Source organism: Pseudorca crassidens, chromosome 9, assembly GCF_039906515.1.
Source record: "Pseudorca crassidens isolate mPseCra1 chromosome 9, mPseCra1.hap1, whole genome shotgun sequence".
Classification (NCBI taxonomy): domain Eukaryota; kingdom Metazoa; phylum Chordata; class Mammalia; order Artiodactyla; family Delphinidae; genus Pseudorca; species Pseudorca crassidens.
The window spans coordinates 63,794,060-63,815,501 of record NC_090304.1 but is presented as its reverse complement, the minus strand read 5'-3'; the positions used below and the strand labels follow the sequence as shown (position 1 = coordinate 63,815,501).

The window sequence follows — 21,442 nt, the reverse complement described above, 5'->3', positions numbered from 1 at the left end:
ATATACGTTAATATACGATATTTGTTTTTCTCCTTCTGGCTTACTTCACTCTGTATGACAGATTCTAGGTCCATCTACATCTCTACAAATGACCCAGTTTCATTTCTTTTTATGGCTGAGTAATATTCCATTGTATATATGTACCACATCTTCTTTATCCATTCATCTGTTGTTGGACATTTAGGTTGTTTCCATGTCCTGGCTATTGTAAGTAGTGCTGCAGTGGACATTGGGGTACGTATAGCTTCTATAATTATAAGTGTTTACAGAAAACCCTTGTGTGTCCTCTTTACTGTGCTAAATAGAGCATATAGCAAGTATGTAATAAAAAGATGCTGAAAGAATGAAGAAGGGATGAAATTTCCATGAGGGGTTTCTAATGTGTTATCAAAGAACGTTTTAGGATTTTTTCCATAAAGGAAGAGAAAGATTACTGTAGGGCTAATGCCTTTGCTATAAGTAGTAGTTGTTTGTTTAAACTTCTTTCTGTTTCCATGATGAAGTAAATTTTTATTCTTTATTGGTTGAAAATGTGAGGAATTATGGAAGTTAAGAAGTAAATTTCCAGAGTTAGATTATATAAAATTAGGGTAGTTTGACACACTTAAAATATTATTTATTCCAGGACCTACTTAATATTGGTATATTTGATTTCAAATGTTTCTTCCGTTTTTGTTTTCTTTTTTCCCCTGTTATTATGAGTATTATTTGCTAATGTATGGTTGTTGTAAGTGAATTCCAGGCAGTCTTTGATTTTAGACTTTGTGTTACCTGTGATAGTTCACACCTGATAGCAGAATGCTATAGGCCTTATTTGCTAAATGCTTGTGTTTTTTGTTATAAGATATTGGCAAAACTTGTAAAGTAAGATAGAAATGAAGTATATGTCTTTAATAGGCTATAATGAACTGGATGTTGACCTTGATTGGCTTCTTTCTACTACCTACTTCACCTATGCCCTTTTTGTCCTAGTCTTAGGGCTCTGTGGTGAATTGCTTATGGAAATCCAAATTAATTTTTTTTGAATGTGTAATGTAGATAAATCTTAATTCATTTGTGTACCTACAGACTCAAGAGTTTATTTTGTGTGACTTTATATTTCTTGGAGAAGACCTGAGTGGAAAAAAGAGAATTATAAGAGCAAATCTTTTTTAAAAATTTCATGTTATTTTAGTAAAATTATCTAGGAAACTGTATTAAAATCTTTTACTTGTTCTATGAGCAAGAATATGGGGTGAAAGTTCTGAGATTGAGTTCTGTTGAATTGAACACTGCTGGCAAAACCCCTGGTTAGAAGCATTAAATGGAGTGCTGAGGAAAAGTGATCAAGGCCTAGAAAGTAATGTAAAAATGAATGGCACTTAATCGTTACTCTAAAAGGAACATGAGATCTGATGTTGAAAATGTGTAAACAAATAAACAAATAATTGAGATAAATGCGTAATATTATTTACATAAAGTATCAAAGTAGGGGCTGGAGTAATTTTGAAGGAGTTAATGACAGCTTTGTAGAGGAGGTAACAAGAATTTTAAGAATGAACAGTGATTTGCCAGATGGACAAAGGGATTCCTCCTAAATAGATTAGCACATTTAGGGACACAGAGGCAAGAAAGCATTTTGATGTGTTTGGGGAAAACTTTAAGTAGTGCTGTATGGTGGAATGTAAAGTGTTAATGAGAGTAAGAGGGAGATGAGGTTGGAGAGAGAGCCCTTAAATGTCTTGTAAGGACAGGAGTTATCTTGGTAGACTCTGGTCTCTCCTCCCCAGATCCTGATTTTAGGATCCCCTTTCCTCCCATTTATTAGCTGCTTTCCTAGCTTTAGATGCCAGTGTTATGGAACTGGAGGAACTGCTTTCCTTTTTCCTGGTAATTTGTGGCAGAGTTATTGAAAGGGAAGGAAGATAGGAATCTACAATCCTGTTGCCTTTTGTGCAGGGGGCTAGATGAGCTTTGGCACCTGAAGTTGTACTTCTGAATGTTGTTATACATGGTGGTTTGGCTCACTGAGTAAATAAAATCAGGTACACTGATCTCATGGCTTTTGTGGGCTTGGATGCAAGTGAAGCGTTTTTGAGTTCCAAATTTATGAATGAACTTAAACACAAACTATCTTATCATCTGACGATGGTCAGCGTGAAGAGGAAAAGTTTGATAAGATTCTTGGGGGCATGTTTGATTTATGTGGTTTAACAATTGATATCAATTTATTTACAAAGGATACATTAATTATTAGTTTCTTTAGGTTTTTAAAGCCTGATTTCTACCAAACAAGACTTTATTAGTCTAGTGGAAATTAATATACTCATTAGCAATTGCATATTGAGTGTCTATTATATAAACAAGTTACCATGTTGAGATTATTGAGAAATCTAAAACTGAAATTGCTGATCATGTCCTCAGTCTAGTAAGGAAGATGACATATACAGATAGTTGTATTACCAGGCAGTGTGAGATAAGCTCAGATCAGACGTCATTGAAAATTAGAGGAGAGAGAGAGATAACTGCTTTCGATGAGGGGGAGAAATGGACCTTAAATGATAATTAGGGAGGAGCAGTAGGCATTTCAGCTGGAGGAAAGAGCATTGAGCAAACATTTGTAGGTAGGAAAGCTGGAACTGTGCTTGGGGAACAAAGCAATCTGTTTAACTTGAGATGGTAAATGGGGTGCTTTGAGGCCAGAGGAAGGACAGGTTAGGCGTAAGGAGAGAGGTAGTTGGAGCAATTGTCTGAGGTGAGATTGTGGAGGGAGTATGGATTTTAATCATATGACCTTTAGATATATCTCATCTCCTGGTAGCTTTTGGCTGCTGTAGGTAAAGTTGAACCATAGTTAGAGCTGATTTTCAAAGTTGCACTATGTTTTCTGCTGCCAGTGTTAAAATAGGGAAGGCAAGAAGTTTTGCTGATCTTGAAGCTGAGAATGAGATTTTATATCTCATATTAACTTGGTTATAGACTGTATTAATAGTGGCAATATCTAAGGCTTTGGGGATTTCTGAGTATATAGATTGCACAGGAATGAATTATTGAAGAAGTCTTCTAAACAGTAATAATATATTCCTAATTTTGATCTGAAGATAGAGATTTTATTAAAGTTTAAGGAAACTCAGTCTTCAGTGTTGCACAAAATCTGATCAGATCAGTTTTTTTTTAAGGACACAACCTGCATGGTGGGGATAATAGCTCAGATTTAAAGAATCCTTTCTGTCTTAAGCACTTGACATGCATGAACACAGTTAATCTTCATAAAAAAACCTATTGAATATGTAGTCTTATTAGCTCTATTATACAGATACATAAAGGAGACATTATTAATAAAAGGAAATAGAGAATAAATTTAGCACTTAAATGGCAATGAAGAACCTTGAGTGGAAGTCAGGCAATCTGGGGAATCTCTTAGCTCACAGAGAACTTTCAGGGAATGGGATATAGTTAGGAGAAAGCCTTTCTTTGAGAAATATAATTTCTGTAAATATGTAAGATTACATTTGGAAACAGCAACTTCTTATGCTTCTTATGCTTTTAGAGGAATAAGCCTGAACTGGAATGTGGTGTGCTGGCCCCAGCTCCATATGACCTTAGGAAAATCCCTTACTCACTTAAATTGCTTATTTTCTAAATTGCCTCCCTGCTCTGTTGTTCTGTGATGCTATATTTGTGCCCCTTTAGCTTTTTTGTTCTTGGCTTGGTGCTTTGGAAACTAAGATTAAGGATGGTTTCTTTATGAGCTTTTGCTTCATTCTCCATTAATTAGAGTAGCTCACCTACCAATATATCATCTTTCCTTGAAAAACAATTTTAACTTAAATATTTTACTGTCATTGGGAGGGAGGGGTAGCATTGTTTTCTGTGACTTTGTTTTAGGAGAAAATGGCCAACAAAAATGTGAATTTTCTTCTATCTTATTAAAAATATGTGAATTATGTAAAATATTAACATACTTGATAATAAAATACTTCCTATTAGCCTTTCCAACCATGTTTCAAATGCTTTCTTTTCTGAATTTTTCACTTAAGTCAGCCAGGTTGACCACAGGATGTTTATCTTCCTTTCATGTTTGCCCCCTTGGGGCACTTATGTTTGAGTTGGATGCCCTTATTTGGTGAGGGAGAACAGGACCCTTCTCCCCTCTTCCCCCTTCCCTGGTTGGTCAGATGAGCCATATCTGTCAAGCCTTCAGTAGCAGTTGTAATCAAATTGCTCCTCTATCCCTCTGCAGAGGCTTTCTTTTTTCTGTTTTCTTTTTCGTCGTCGTCGTCTTCTTTCTTTTTTTTTTTTTTTTAACTCAGAGCATCTTGAGCCTGTTTATTTCTCCTGAAAACAGGGACTGTTTTGTCTCGGTATCCCCAATACCCAGAATATAATGAATGCCTGGTGCATAATTATATCTTAGTAAATATTTAATAAATCTTTGATGAAGATAATGGACTTAATATACTGGGCTGGTTAATGAACTATTTAGTCAACAGTTTTTTGTTTTATTTTTTAAATGTGAATTTCCTGGACAGAATCTTTATTGCAAATATTCAGATATGATCTTGGTCTTTAGCTAGTTGGTTCACCTGATAAGTTCATAGTGTTCATGCTAGGATTATGAATTTGATACCTGAAAAGCGGTGATGGTGGTGGTCCCTTAACTACTGCCACAGACTAAATGATGTACAGTGGTGATTATCTTGCTTTTGTTGGCTGTTGGTTATAATGGGAGATCAGTTGACTATATATAATGGAGCATCACTAATCCATCCCCTTGTGTTCATTTGCACAGTAATTTAAAATTATTTGGTTAAGTGATGAATTTGTGAATTAAAGCCTTATACCTTATTTTTATCACTTATTTTATTTCATAGAACCATAGAAATTAAGCGTTATTTTTGTTTCAAAGATTATTTGTTGGGGAGACTGTTTCTTGAATTATATGTATACTATGGATATTTATTGTGGATGGGGGTTGCATATGTCTACTTATTAAGGCTGGAACTTGTAATAGACCAACACTGCATCCGTTTTTCCAAGTATAGCTGCCTACTCTTTTTTGGCCTGCAACCTTTTGTGTTCTTAGGGCCACCACTAAGAGAAGATGAGGGAATTCCCTGGCGGTCCAGGTTTAGGACTCCACGCTCTCACTGGTGAGGGCCCGGATTCAGTCAGGGAGCTAAAATCCCACAAGCCGTTCAGTGCAGCCAAAAAAAAAAAAAAAAAGTTTTACTTGCAGGTACATGTATGTGTAGTTAGTTTTGAGTTAACTTGTCAAATACAGTGTGAGCTGTCTTTCTTTTTGGCAGTCTTTTTACCTTTTTTAACTTTAAGTAAGTAACATTGATATCATTTAGAATAATCTTTAGTTGTATACAATATGAATTATACCTAGGAAACTTGTTTTAGTATGTGTTGGTATCTTTTTTAACTGCTAAGTTTGTCTTCAGGTAGCATTTTTGGGGAGGGAGGGGCAAGATTTTGGAAATGTGTAGCATTTATATTAGGTGAGTAGAAAACAAAACATCTCACTAATTGCAGTTGCTAGCTTTATTTCAGATGAGATGTTTTGGGGAAATGGGTCTAGTTTTGATCTATAAGGCCAGTGTGAAGATTAATTGGTATAAATACCAATTAATTGAATGGATTCAATTGAATGGATTGCTCAATTCAATTCAATTGAATGGATTGCTCTACAGTGAATTTGTTTTTAAGAACTGCATATCCAAGAGGGTTACAGGATAGCTGCGTTTGATCTCTTGGTATGAAACTCAAGGAGGCAAGATCTGGTTTGTTCTTTACATGATCACGTTGTCTTCAGTTTTCAGATCTGGAAGATATAACCACATTATCCTTATTCCCATTTGTACATTTCTTTTTAGAAGTAACACCAGCTTTTCAATGACTGAGAAGTTAAGGTTTAGCAGGCAGTATTTCCTTTTTTATTTTTCTTTTCTCAGCATTAACTTTTGTAACTTTTCACAGAACTATGTAATTGTGTATTAGTTATCAGGTTTGGAATTTGTGTTAGGTATTAATTCAGTATGAGATTTTAGACATGGTATGGTATAAACCCTCCTTTATTTTTTATTTATTTATGTATTTATTTCTGCGGTACACGGGCCTCTCGCTGTTGTGGCCTCTCCTGCTGCAGAGCACAGGCTCCGGATGCGCAGGCTCAGCCGCCATGGCTCATGGGCCCAGCCGCTCCGTGGCATGTGGGATCTTCCCAGACCGGGGCACGAACCCGTGTCCCCTGCATCGGCAGGCGGACTCTCAACCACTGTGCCACCAGGGAAGCCCAACCCTCCTTTATTTTTGTTCTTCATATTCTTGCAAAATGTTTTGAATTGGCAACCTAGAGTGGACCAAGGCATTATTTGCAGGTGATTTCTGTAGCACATCCCAGAAACACTGCATAAACATAGCTGAGTGGCAGTAAACAACAACCATAAGTACTGACTTAAAAATCAGTTACAGAAAAAGAAATTAGTTACAGAGTTACAACTGGCAGCTAAGTTAGAAAGCTATTGATATTTATAAAGCAGCTGAGGAGGCTGAGACACTCCTTGCTTAACTGCTGGGAGAAAGCTGTTTCTTCCGATCAGGAGCTGGAAAACTTTTTAAGACAAGCTTAAGCTGCTTCCTGTCCTTGGGCTTGTAGACTTAACCTAGAAGTGCCTTTTCTTTGACTTTCTTCATCAGAGTTAGGTTTTCCTAACTTAGCCAGTGACCAACCAGAAGGTATGGTAGTTTTTGAGGCCCTTTTAAACATAGTTTACCTCTTCTCCTATTACTTAGAATTGGGAATGATAACATCTCTGGCAGATGACTGGAAAACTGCCTTATGTGTTCCTCTCATGTAAAATCATGTAAGCCCTACTCACCTAAAATCTGGTGAGTTGACTTTGTTTTGTAATATTCTTGGCTTTTTAAACCTTGCTTATAAATTAAGGCTTGCAGTTTCTGAGTCACTTGGAGATGGGGATGCCAAAACTCTTTAAACCCATTCCTTGTGAACTTTAGTTGAATGATATGGTTCCTTCCTTACACCCTGTCAACTTCAGTTTATTGTAGTCAGAATGAAAACGAGGATGCTAATGAGCAGAATATACTATACTAGTTAAGAGGTGGTTACTGTCTGTACTAGTAATTAGATTTGTGAGGGCTAAAAAGAAATGTGTGAATTTTAGAATAATTAGAGAAGGTGAAGACAAGACTCGAACCATGTGAAATGAAGAGAGAGAGAATTGAGAGGAAAATATGTATATATCTTCATCCATTCCTCTAGTGGAAAATACTCTTAAAGACTCTAATTCCAGCACAGCTACTAGTTTGTGTTACTTTAGGTAGGCAAGGTAAGCAAGTATTTAAATCTTTACAATGGAAATAACAAAGCATCCCTTGCCTTGTCACAAGGTTATTGTAATACAAAATCAAAAGACTAAGGATGTGAAAGAACTTTGTTATAAAGTATGAAGAAATCCCTATGTATAAAGATTTTGCCCCTCTTACAATCCAGTGCGAGTAACTGGTTAACACTTCTCAGTGGAAGAAGTTGGGCTTTATAAACATTCTGAAGAAGGTTTTGCAGATGTCCTTGAGTTTGAGGTGGTTTCATAGTACTGTATTGGAAAAGTGATAGAGGAATATAGTCTACTAAAATGAGGGAAAACTCACCAGTAAAATATGATACTAAGTAAAATGAATGATATCTAATATTTAATCGTGCTTTAAAGTTTGTAAAGTACTCTAAATATGTTGTCTTACAGTTTATATTGTTGTGAAAATTAATTACTGCTATCCCTGTTTTTAAAATGGCGAAATTGAAACTGAGTGGCTAATTAACATGCTTGAAGTCATAATGGTAAAATAGTGAATCTAGAATTTGGTTCTGGATCCTTTGGTTATTCTGATGTCACTTCATCCTGTTACAGTACAGTCCTAGCACATGGAAGTGGATTCAGCCATGCATGGGAGTGTTGGAAGGAGAGCCTAGAGCAGAATTTTAGCGATTGGTGGAATTAGCATCCCCATCATTACTGTTCGATGCATTTTGGAAATGAATAGCACTTAGGATAGACTGTCAAATAGGTGGAGTCAGAGAAGAGCTCTAATAGGGAGAAATGAACTTTAAAGGAATAGAAAGAACTAAAAACAGACGTTCCTTCTCCTCACTGGCCAATCCCAGTCATTCTGGAAGGTATCCAATATAGCAGGGTCCTCCTGGTCTAGCAGGACGCCGGCGGCACAGCAGGAAGTGAGTGGTGGAAGAGCAAGCAAAGCTTCATCTGCCGCTCCCCATCACTCGCATTACCGCCTGAACCATCCACCCCCCCACACCCCCACCTTCAGTGGGAAAAATTGTCTTTTGGCAAGGATCGTAGCCTAAAAATAGTAGTCTTCAAAGTAGTAGCATTTTAGTTGGGTAGAAGGCTACTTGGGGAGCCTTTGTCACTGCAGCAAAAGGGAAATTGGTGTAAGGGTGGTATTGTAAATTGAAGGGAGAAAGGTGGTTAAATTTTCCCTGCTACTTGTCTGGACCATTTAAGATTTGTGTTACCTTACCATAACAAATCAAGTGAAAGATACATTCTTTCAAATTTGAGGAACTCTTCAGATATCCATCCACAGACAGAATGTGGATTTTGAAAATATATGTGATATTATCTATCTACCTAAATATAGATACTTACATGAAAGAATCAACTGTTTTTCTTAGTCTTTTATTATTAGCGTTATTGAAGTTGGTACATAAAAGCAGAACTAAATTAAAACCCACTGTAAGTACTATGTACAATATATGTTGTGTTAAATTGATTGTTTCCAAATTCTGTAGCAGCAGAGATCTGTTTATCAAAATGTCTTGTATTGAGAAATACTTAAAGCCTATATTTAGGGGAAATAAATCCGTAACTAACTGTGTAGAATAAGTTGTGATCCTGTCAACTTTTAATAGAAGAGCTAATCGGTTGATGACTTTTAAACAGCTCAAATAACTTTATTTTAGAATTTAAATAAATGTACCAAATTCCTTCCCTATTCTCCTGCATAGTTCTGAAAAAGTGTTGTTTTCAGATCAACAAACAATTTTTAATGGCCAAAGCTTGGATTTTTAGATTCAAACTGGTGTTTTTTTCTTTAATATTATTGCATAATTTACATGGAATTTTTAAGTTAAAAAAAGTAATATCTTCAATTTTGACATCTTATAAAGCAGATTTTTATCTCAGAAGCTATTACGCCTTTCAAGAAAGTCATTTGTCATGAAAATTTCAGCTTTTTTTTCTTTTATGCTGAGAAATAGGCTAACATGGGTTATAGTGAATTTTATAAGAACAGTTGTATGGTTACGAAATGTGTGAGAATGGAGATCTTTTGGCTGAAATACTCCGAGTGATTATTTTTTCCTGTAGAAACTCAAAGGCTCAAGTTTAAACTTACTAGGAAAAATACTTTGGCTTTAGTTTATTGGGATTTGTTAATATATTGATTACTCACATTTTTCACTTAGCATTATTTCAAAATTTAAAGCCATGTAGGTGGGTTATTGTTTGGTGCTTACTATTTTTGGTTATATCTGTCATTACTGTTTACATCAGTTTGAAAAAAGGTTTTCAGAAATGGCATTCACTTTGTTACCCACTAGCTTTGAGGGGTCTCTTGATGCCTACTTCATGAACTGTAGTAGATGGCTGGTACCATTTTGACTCACTGAAGGTGAACGTATTGCTTTGATTTAATTGTGAAATGTGTGAATAAATGAGATTTCCACTGTCTCTACTTAACTACATAAAACTAGAGGCTTTGCAGAATCAACAAGATTGCTGTTCAGCATAACTTTGGTTTGGTAAGGGTGAAGCACACATAGGTGATGTAGAATGAATGGAATGCCTCCGTACTTCCCTACTATGTGGAAGATGGTAATTAATCATGGTGGTCAGTTCCATAGGCCTCCAAGCCACTGGTGACACCCTACCATTGTTGCTGTTAATTTTTAGAAGTCTGTTTATGCAAGACTCCTGATTATCATGTATAAATAGCAACCTCCCCCAAGCACCTGTCCCATTCTTCTTAAGGCCTAACAAATCCTTAGCACTTCTCACCATCTGACATGTTTTTGTTCATTTGTTTATTGATTGTCTCTCCCACTAGTATATAAGCTTCATGATGGCAGGAACTTTGTCCACTATTGTATATTTCTAACTCGTCAGACTATTTGGCATATTATAGTATGCAGTGAGTATTGTAGAAGAAATGGGATTTCTGTTTGTTTGTACTGAAGTTTGCAAAGTTGTGGGAAGATGGAATATAAAGATTCTATTGTTCTAATTGCATTGAGGACATGAAATTTGTGCTTTCTGGGTGAGTAGACTTTGGCACAGAGGCTAACTGCAATTTGTTATTCCCTCTGTCTAGGCAGATTTAAACTCTTAAGAGAAGCCATTAAAATTCTTTTGGATTCCTACTTTTTAGACGTGGGGTTGGCTGTTACTGAATAACATTAACCTAGCTATGGGGAGGACTTTTTGTCTCTTATTCTCTCTTCTTCCCTCTGGATCTTAGAGTGGAGAAATGGACTTTTGTTTCACCTATAACTCTACAAGTATTTATACCATCATATCAACACATGTACAAGGAATCATGCCACACGTTGTGGAAGATAAAAGGAAACAAAAGATTCCTGAATTTATTTTAAAAAAGCAAAGAATGAATCTTGATCACTTAAAACAAAAATGGTGGGACAGTCAGGTTACAGTTAAGATTATGTTCCTGTTTTTTAAGCAGAAGATATTTTTGGACATAGAGGTGAAAATTTCTAGTATTTCCAATTCCCCAGAGAAGAAACTTGAGAATCATTTGCCTAGAGGTTTTTGTTGGGGATGAGAGGACAAAATAGAATGGTATAGCCCTCAGAGAAAGAAAAATGCAAAATATACTAGGAGTAGATGGTGATTGTCTATTAATTCCGTAGCTACATGTAGACTTTTATTAGGTCACTTATAACTAGAGTGACATATGGTTTATATTCCAAACTGGGTCACTTTCAAGAGTGAAAGTATATGCTATCTGAAGTATATGCTATCTGAATGGAACACTGGGACAACAGGTGTAAACCAGGACTGTTCCAGGAAAATCAGGGCACTGATCGCCCCTTACTAATAACATACTTTCCTACAGACTTAGTCCCAGTTCTTTGAACCTCTCCACATAATTTTTTTCTCCTTTAGAGAACTCTGATCTGCACTCATAGAATCTCAAGCTTTGGTTCCTTTTTCCTGGTCTCAGTGGAATGAAAAGAATTCGTTCCATATTTTCTGGAGCCCTGGACTGTTCTGGTTTACAGCATTGGTGGAGGTAAGTACAGAACTTGTAATGTATTGTTAGTTGACCTTTTATTTTGCTTAGGAAATCAGGTTTTGTGTGTTTCTGATCCAGTGTTCGATTGTTTTTGAGAATCCTGGTTATATCTCCTTAACTGGGCTGATGAACTATTACTAAGTTCCTAGAATGTAGTACAAAGAGAATTTGTAATTTTGGCATTTACTCTTAAATTACTCAATCTGTACTTTGTTTTCTTTTCTACAGGTGGGATTGTAACTCTGAAACTTCAGATCTTCAAAGAAGGGAAGGAGAATGCCTTGTGCTTGTACCATAGACATGTGATTTTTTTTTTAAGTTGGAACACTGTAATGTTTTTATTTTGTTTAAATAAATTTAAATAAATTTTTTTATTCTTATATTAAGCGATGTGTTTTTATTCTATTAAGTAACTTTTTATTGTTACCTTACATTATCTGGTAAATTAAACATTAATACAGAAGTAATAGTTACCTCTGAGGTAGTGCTTACCAAAATGTGATTCTCCTCACCTCTAAGATCTTATTTGGAATCTGGGTTGGGACTAAACTTGTCTAGGTTTGGAAATTACGTGGAATCCTAAGCAGTCTCAAAATTAAGGGGTCTGTTTATAGGTAAGCTTGAACCCTTGTCTGTTCTTGCCAGTCTGTTGTTTCTCTGTACAGTCTCCCATCTAGTGGTAGGAATGCAGAATACACCACAACACTGTGGAGAAAGCTTTAGGTTTTCAGACTTTTTCATATTAAGAATGCTTTTACATAGTAGGCTAAAACATTTTGGTAGTGGCGGGGGGTGGAAAACGACCATTTCACTTGAGAAAGAAGGTAGTGGCAGTGAATTCTGAGAGTATTCCAGGAGTATATGTTTCTCTGTGTAGTGCTTTCATGACTTAAACTTTCTTCTGCTCTTGTTGTAAGACTTTTATGTATGACAGATTGCGATGAATAAATAATAATAGATAATTTTAAGAGACAGGTTGAGCTGATTTGAAGAAGATGCTTGGTGTGTGATTAAAATTTTACGGCAACTACGTGATGATTCCATTAACTAAAACAATTTATTTTGAACTTTTAAAATTAAAGTATGGACGACTCAGCAAACTTGGCTTGTGTTAATCTGTGACAGAAGAGCTAAATTTCAGTGAAATATTAATGTAGAGTACCTTAGGGTTGGCTTTGTTTACCTAGTTCCATCTGAATTCTTTCTTCTCTTAGGAATTCCCTTTTTTTTTTTTTTTTTTTTTTGCGGTACGTGGGCCTCTCACTGTTGTGGCCTCTCCCGTTGCGGAGCACAGGCTCTGGACGCGCAGGCTCAGCGGCCATGGCTCACGGGCCCAGCCGCTTCGCGGTATGTAGGATCTTCCCGGACCAGGGCACGAACCCGCATCCCCTGCATCGGCAGGCGGACTCTCAACCACTGCGCCACCAGGGAAGCCCAGGAATTCCCTTTTTAGTTCTTCTTCTTTCTTCTGCTACAGATGTAAAGGAGGTCAATCCTTTCTCTTCTATTGGTTTTTAAAGTGTTCTGAAGGCACTGAACACTTCCTAAATCTGTTGTTTTAATTCCTCTTACTAAAAAAATGGATTTCTTTTGGTGGCCTCCATAAGCACCTGAAATTAGCACTGATGGAGGTGTTTTCAGGTTAATATCTTCTTCAAAAAAACTTTGTTTAAAATAAACAAAACCAGGTAATGAGAGAATTTGTGAAGATTTATAGCAGCTTTTCTGTTGAATAGTTTCTAAGGGGGAAAAAAACCTCTCCTTTTACATGGTGATTAAAAAAAAAACAGTTAAAGAAAAACTTACCGCTCAATAACCAGGTTAAAAATAACTATACTATCATACTATTAATATAACTATACTAATATATGATTATCAAATTGTAGAGTTATCTTTACATTTCTTAGTTTTCACTTGTGAATTCTTAGTCCATTCATTTTGCAGAAAACACGGTGACAGAAATAGCATATCTAGTTGTGCTAACAGATTGATTTTTCCTACAGCTGCAACTTGTTTCTTTTTAGTAAGATGGGAGTTTGCCTTACTTTCTTTATGGGTTCTGGAGATTCCTCAAGACTCACCTACCATGGTGAGAGATTGAGCTTGTATTCAAAATATTGGCCTACCTCTGCAAGAGTGGCTGCCGAATTTCCAGCTGTTACACCATGCAACGCTTGTACTTTTACCACCTCTTCCTCATATTCTTGAGGAAATAAAGGGACATGTCAGTGCTGTCCTTTCAACCATTGATCATAATATGCTCCAAAGGGTCTGGAATGAATTACAGTACAGGATTGGTGTTGGCTGTGTGACATGAGAGGTGCTTACTGAAATTTGTGAAATTATGGAAATAACAGTGATATAGTTCTGTTACATACTGGTTTTAACTACATGTTCATATATAACTTAATTGCTGAGTAATTTTGAAAGTGTTCAGTTCTTTTTGCATCATCCCATATTCGGGCAAATATACTATATATCAGAAAATATAGTGTATCTATGATTTTAAAAAATGGAATCTTACTCTGCATTGTTCTTTAACATTTTTTTTTTAAATAAATCTATCTATTTATTTATTTATTTTTGGCCACGTTGGGTCTTTGTTACTGTGCACGGGCTTTCTCTAGTTGAGGCAAGTTGTGGCTACACTTTGTTGCGGTGCGCGGGCTTCTCCTTGCGGTGGCTTCTCTTGTTGCAGAGCACAGGCTCTAGGCGCGGGGTCTTCAGTAGTTGTGGCATGCGGGCTTAGTTGATCTGCGGCATGTGGGATCTTCCTGGGCCAGGGCTCGAACCCGTGTCCCCTGCATTGGCAGGCGGATTCTTAACCACTGTGCCACCAGGGAAGTCCCTTTAACATGGTTTTGATATAATATACTGTGAGCGTTTTCCCCACTCAGCTTTTCTTGCCATGTATTTGTTGGCCTCATAGTATTTCACTGTCAGACTGCTGCCATTTAATGAGCTATTGCTCCATTATTGGACGTGCCCACCCACATTGTGATTTAGGTATCCTAGCGTCATAGTACTTTTATCAAAGCCTTTTAGATACCTTTGTCATTTCTTTTTAGTACTTTGGATGCTCCTTTCTCTCCTCTTTTCAAATTAATTCAATCCTTATTACTTGTACTGAGCATTCTATATTTTGTGTCTTTCCCTAGTTTTAATTTTAACATCCAACTAAAATGTTGGTTAGATTTATTCCTTAAGGTATAAATCAGTCTGTGAAGACTGTATTTTTGAGTGAATTCTAATGGAAGTTATGTTAAAGTGTAACATGTTTCTCACAGAGGATCCCACAAACTTTAAAGATAAAATTATAACAGTTACATCTTAATTTGGACCGTGTTTTGTGACCCCTTACACAAAAAATTGAATGGAGTAAGGTATAAGACTGTTCATTTTGTTTCCCAGACATCTTTTGGCTGAGGTCTGATTTCAGCTTGCATGTTTTTTAAATACTTTCACACTTTTGCTAAGTGAAAAAAATTGTGCCAATACTTTATAGCAAAAGTTCAGAAACTGTTTTCTTTATCCTCTAGTTACTGGATATTTGGTGAATATTTTTTCTTTTTATTTGTACTCCTACCCAGGAAAAATTTCAGAGATCTGATCAGTGAAGGAACATTTGATGAACCACTTAATTTGCCTTCCAAACTGAGTGTCTCCAGTTTTCTGGATGGTTGACGAAATCAGTCTTACGTTACTAAAATCACTTATGAAAGCAGTTGCAAAAAGAGTATCTTTCGAAGTGACCCTTTTGAAAGAGACAATGATATGTGGCTAAATGATTTTATATATATATATATATATAATTTTTTTTATCTTAAAGACAAGTTTTAGGCAAGCTCATTTATTAGAAAATCTACCTGGGTGTCAGCATAGTTTTGATATAGCCTAGAGAGTGCCTGTTTAGATGGGAACTTGAGGCCTCTACATTCTGCTAATGGTGCATGCCACTGGCTGGATTGCCTGACTTGCTGTGGAAGTCAGCCCCAAGTCCTGTAAGTTTCTAAAGTTGGTGAACTTTGCCTGGGGAGGTCTATACAGATGTGTGGCACGTTCTATGAATACGGCTGTAAGATTAATGAAACCATCTGGTAACTAGTTACTTCCGAAGTTTTGTACTTTGCTGAACATTTTCCCTTGAATACAAAATTTTTTTTTTGCATTTCACTACTTTTTCTGTTTTTTTTGTTTTTAGTTAGCTAGAAATTTAGAACTTGCATTAAATTGGCTGGTTGGGTATTCACTTCGTATATGTTTCCAAGCACCCTTATCTTTTACAAAAATTTAATTCTATTAATAAATCTGTTATATTTAGTAGTGAGCTCCTGTGACCTTACCTATGGGTAAGCACCTAACCTGTGTTAATACAATTAACATTTATTTTATCTACCCCAGACCTTGTTTGTTGGAGAGGCATATTAAATAATAAAAGTGAGAACATTTTTTTAATATAGTAGGGATTGATTCTTTCTGCTGTCTCTGTATGGAAAAATGCTCTTCATTTCCATAGTGGGCCTGTTTTCTCCCTGCCCTTAAATACTAGAAATCCTCATGAATTCTCACCTACCTAAAGCAGAGAATCTATATGCCATATAGTAGTTACTTTTTGAGTGTAGGGTTTAGGATTTGTTACTAATGTAATATTAAAGAAGGTTTTACAGTTTTTAATATTCTTAAGGTAAATAGCTAAAAAAAATATATGAGTTTCTAGTTTGGAAGCCTTTTGATTGGTAAAGGAGGTTTAATACCAAGTTTGTGCTTTTTAAGAAATGAAATCTGGATTGAGAATGAGAAAAGCAGTAGCTATCAAGATTTCCATGATGTGCTTGACTTTTGTTTGAAACAATTTGCTTTTGGTTAGTCAGAGGTGGGGAAAACATCTTCCTTCCTGAGTTGTTGGAGGTCAGATTTAAAAGCATTTTCAGGTTACTACTATAGTAGAAACATTGTTCAGAGGAAAAGTTACCCCTGGAGAAAATGACTGGTTGAGTTAAAGTACTATGGGGAAGTGTGTTCTGCAGAGTTTGTATAACCCGTGCAGTATTTTTTCTCCCAGTAATGTTTGTATATCTTTGGTTTTGCTTTTGGTCTACTCTGAATTCATGCATGAACTCATCTCATTTTTCCTGTTTTATGTGAAGTGTTACATTTTAGTTTCTGGAGTTTTCCTTCAGTTTTTATGTGGTCATTTCTAAAGCATACTATATAGTTTTCATAGCATTACGATAAACCATTATTTGTTAGATCCTCTTTAACTTGAAATTGAAAATTTTCACATGCGATGGGCTCAGGTTTGTTTTTCAACTTTTTGGGAACAGCAGGTTGTGCAGAGAGTTGTGGATCGTTGGTTTAGTCTACGTAAAAAAAAAACCATTTTGGATGGTCCTGTTACGACTGTCCTTGTGCATACTAAAATAAGTGTATTTATTCAAAAAGTATGGGTGACCACTGTATGTGTTGCACTATTCTAGGCCTTTGGGGATACAGCAGAGAACATAATAGAGCCCTACCTACATGGAATTTATACTTTAATTGGGAGAGAAAGACATTAAACAAATTAAAATGAGTTAGGTGATGATAAGTGCTTTGGAGAGAAATAAAGCAGAGTAAGAGGGTATAGTGAGGGTATGGAGGTAGAGGAGTGCCCTTAAGGCTTTATTACTTTTTATAAATATTGAGAGATGTTTTTCTGATGGATGGCATTTGAGCAAAGATCTATAGTAATAAAGCCAGGGAGTAAGAGAAGTGTGGATATCTGGGAGAAGAGTATTCTAGGCACAAGGAACAGAAGTACTGAGCTCCTGAGATAAGGGTACTTGACTCATGGGAGGTATTGCAAAGGAGACATTAGTGTAACTGAAGCAAAGCGCTGCAGAGAGGAGAGCTGATCACAAAGGGAACATAGCATAGATAGAATATATATATTCTAATATATAAAATATTGTAGTTGTTGAAACTGAAATCTATACTTTTGGCTTCATTTAGGATCAGGCTCTATCTGACTAATCTAGCAGTTTACTTACCTCCCTGATTAAGAGTATGGAAATTACTAACAAAAGTGTTTGCAGGTTCCTTCTAAAATCTCTCATTGTAGAAGAAGAGAATGATGTGGAAGTAAATAATGAAAATGTAGAATTATGTACCAGCTTTAGTGTCTGTTTGGTGGGTACCTTAGTCTGTGGAGGAGAAGATTTCACAAAGGAAAAGACGTCATTCATTTTGAAGAATGAGCAAGAATGGAAGGATTCGGTTGTGTAACAGCAAAAGGTAACATTACAGAACGCTGGAAGGTGGTTCTGTGTTGGAAGCTAAGGTTCAAGAAGGAGGATATGGACAAAGATGAAATGTATGCCAATCCTGTAAGCATTTGGGACATCATTGAGGTTAGGCAGTGACAGTCAGTGTTGTGTTATAGGTCAGTTTATGGCCAGTTTAGAGAATGTTTGGAAGTGTGGCGTGGGTAAGACCCCAAATTAGGTATCGTTAGAAGTGAAGAGACCAGTTAGTCCAGCATTTTCTCAGTGGGGACAGTTTTGGGTGGGGTAATTTTTAATTGTGGAGTGTTAATTGTGCATTGCATGACAGTCTCCCTCATCCTTGACATTAAGTGCCAGTAAAACTCAGAGAGCGTGATAATCACTCTCCCCAATTTCTGAATGCTCCCGGAAGTGGTGACCTCTAGTTAAGGAAAAATGGGATCCGAACTCTGGCTTTGGCAGTGATAACGGGATGGAGAGGAGAAGGTGGGATTGCTAGAGGTTTAAGAGACTTGGTTACCTATTGGCTCTAGGGAGTGTTTATAAACACACACACACAGGTAGGAGCACCTTTGGGCAAGTATTGCGACAAGAAATTTTGTGACAGATTCAATTTTGGAAACTAAAATAAGATTCTGAGGAGTAAAATGACTATTGATGTCATTGTGAGAAAGTAACTTATATTTAAGAACTGAATAGCTTATCAAGATAGTTTCTAGAAGGATATAGAAAAATATATAAGGATAAATCCATGGGAAAAAAGGAAGCTAGAAATATAACTTCTTATAAAGTTCAGAACTTGACCACTGTGCTTGAAGTTTTAAAGGATTCAGAATGAGCAAGACATGGATAGGCCTTGCCCCCAGTAAATTATATTTTGAGAGAGAGACAGAAAATTTATCTTCGGGAATAAGGCAAGTACAGTATATTCAGTACCATAGGACTGTTATAAAGTACTATTCAAGAAGTTTTCAGAGAAGGCAGAGGTCAAATTATAAAATACCAGAAGTGAAATATCAGAAGCTGAGCCATACAAACCAAGTTGAATGTACTATTTAATTTTTGTTGCAGGTAGTCTCAATTGTGAAAACCTTGTGTCGTTCTCCTGTTCCGTGGGCATTCTGTTTGACTGTTTTGTGCTTTGTTCTTCAGGCATTGTGGGCCAGGGTAACTGCTTCTCTAAAATGCATTTGCTTATCAAATGTTACTTTGTATAGTAATTAGACCTGTTAGAACAAACATTTTTGAAAGATTATAAGCAGATAAACGGTCATAGTTAACATCGATGTTTCTTACTAGCAATCACGGCCAAGTTAGGTCGCTTGAATTCATATTTAATCATTAGGTACTAAAGGTTAAAAGTGGACAAAACTGCTGATGAGGCACAGATAACTAATTTTTTCCCCTTTATGGTAGTTATAATGGAGGTATTTATACACTTTGTTTTATGCATACTTTAAAAATAAAACAACTCATTTCTTGGTCTTCCTCTTCATTAAGTCTCTAAATTGGACCATATTTTGTATTTTCTTCATTGAATTTGCCAGTAATATCTCTGAAGCAGATTGGAGGTGAAACTCTGAGGTATATTAACTTTTTTTTTCAGTTTTGGTGCTAAAACAATTGTGTATTAGATGATTTTATGGTAATGCTTTCCAATTATTTATATTTTAAAATATAAAATTAGAACTTACATTGTTCTAACTGTTCAGAGTAATAATCAAGTAGAATTCCTGGATCACTTCTTTGGAAATTTATTGCATTGAGAAACTTTCGGTTCATTTTCAGTTTTGTTTGTCAGTGTTAGCTAGTTGATATCAAGTGAAAACTGAGCTAACTCAGTAGAACTGAAGGGAGAAAAGAATGAGAATTATTTTATTTAAACAAACTGAGAATCCTATCCACTCACAGACCACATATCTGCTCTTTCTATTAGTGCAAACACAGCATTCTAGGGGGGGATATTAATAAAGTGTTTGAACTTCAGCTTGTTTATGCTTCCATATGTATGAATTTTTAAAGTTCTTTTTTAAATGTAGGGATGTATAATATTAGTATTGTAACTAAAGGTTTGTGAGTAGTAAGAGAACTGAAAGTGTTACTCAAGGCCTTGAAACAGTTCCTTTTGAGATACATAAAATACTTAAGGATGAAAGGAGTTTGATTTACTTTCTGGTATTACTGATCAATTGTGTGATATTAATCAATGTGCTGTTTACTTCTCAGGTAGAAGTACTGTCTCAATTGTTCTCTTGAGAGATTTTTAACAACTTCTGCAAACTGTCCATTGTTGCTCCACTCTTTTTAGATCTTTACCCTATTAGTATGCAGATCTAGCATTAAAAATAAATGAAAGCCAGAGTAAATTAATCTTTTTTTTTTTTATTGCAGACTTAATTCAGTGCACAAATGAGATGAATGTGAACATCCCGCAGTTGGCAGACAGTTTATTTGAAAGAACTACTAACAGTAGTTGGGTGGTGGTCTTCAAATCTCTCATTACAACTCATCATTTGATGGTGTATGGAAATGAGGTAAGCAGTATTTTTAGTTAACAAGTATACTGGGGAGTTGACTGATTCAGCTTGTTTCTCTCACTGACACTTCAGAAATGGCTATAGCAACTGAATAATATAGGTAAAAAGGGCAAGGTGCTTATACAGAAATATAACTGTAGACCCTACACTTTGAGGAAAGATGGCCTTTAAGTCAGAAAGCAGAAAATGGGTCAGAGCACAGGGCACTTTCAGTAATGGGATCAGGAAGCAAAGATTAATGCCTAGAGATGGGTTCTATAAGCATCACTGATTTTTTGCAGGCCTTTGTGTATAGATTGTATGTTCGTCTATTTTCATTTACTTTTTTATCGTAGCCCAATCAGATTTCTGTCTGATCTGATGTAGTTGTCTATAGACGCTCTTTGCCTAGTTCAAGGCTGTGATATTAAGGACTAAGATGGCATTTTGCTGAGGAGACTGACTGAAGAACGCCTTCTTCAGCAAAGAGTTGTGTCTAAAGCCTTTGTTTCCCAAAAAAGGGTAACGGATAAGATGCATGAGCTTTTGCAATTAACTGTTTGGAGAGAATCATCTTGTTTTCCATGATAGCTAATTTTTGAGTTCTTACCTTAGGTGATTTTCCCAGCCTAGCATACTTACTTGTAAAATTGTGTCAAAAGGAGTATTTTAAATTGTGTTAAAAGAAAATTTGAATGGAACTAGATATATCTGGTACCTTGGTATGTGCCTTAGAAAAATGCAGACCACTGGTTGCTGGGAGATGGCTCCCATAGAGATGGGGAGGGACTTTATTCATTTGTATCAGATTTATAAACATGACTTTCTGACATCATCACTTTACTCATTATTTTGGGTTTTTCAGTCATGAGACTCTGCTGTTATCTTTTTTTTTTTTTGCGGTACGCGGGCCTCACTGTTGTGGCCTCTCCCGTTGCGGAGCACAGGCTCTGGACGCGCAGGCTCAGCGGCCATGGCCCACGGGCCCAGCTGCTCTGTGGCATGTGGGATCTTCCTGGACCGGGGCACGAACCTGTGTCCCCTTGCATCGGCAGGCGGACTCTCAACGACTGCGCCACCAGGGAAGCCCCTGCTGTTATCTTTGACAGATACCAAAGAGAACATCATTAGAGTTCAGAATTAAAGCAGAAATTTACCCATAACTCTTACATTGCAACAGATCTGTTTGCATATTTTGATGTTCCTTTCTGGTCTTTTTTATAGCTATAATAATTTATATAAAATATTATATTTAACTTTTTTATATATCACAGCATAAGAAGCATCTCCATGTTCTGTGTTCTTTCTATTTATCATCTTTAA

The 21,442-nt window shown here is 36.3% G+C and overlaps 1 protein-coding gene across 12 annotated transcripts in view; it reads left to right on the top strand.

Moving 5' to 3' along the window:
* PICALM (phosphatidylinositol binding clathrin assembly protein) overlaps positions 1–21,442 on the top strand; it is a 107,255-nt gene that overhangs the window by 12,260 nt on the left and 73,553 nt on the right. For all 12 annotated transcript variants that reach the window (XM_067750616.1, XM_067750617.1, XM_067750615.1 and 9 more), the window contains exon 2: positions 19,995–20,137. In XM_067750616.1, coding sequence (XP_067606717.1) covers positions 19,995–20,137 — 143 coding nt within the window. The remainder of the gene's footprint in view (positions 1–19,994; positions 20,138–21,442) is intronic.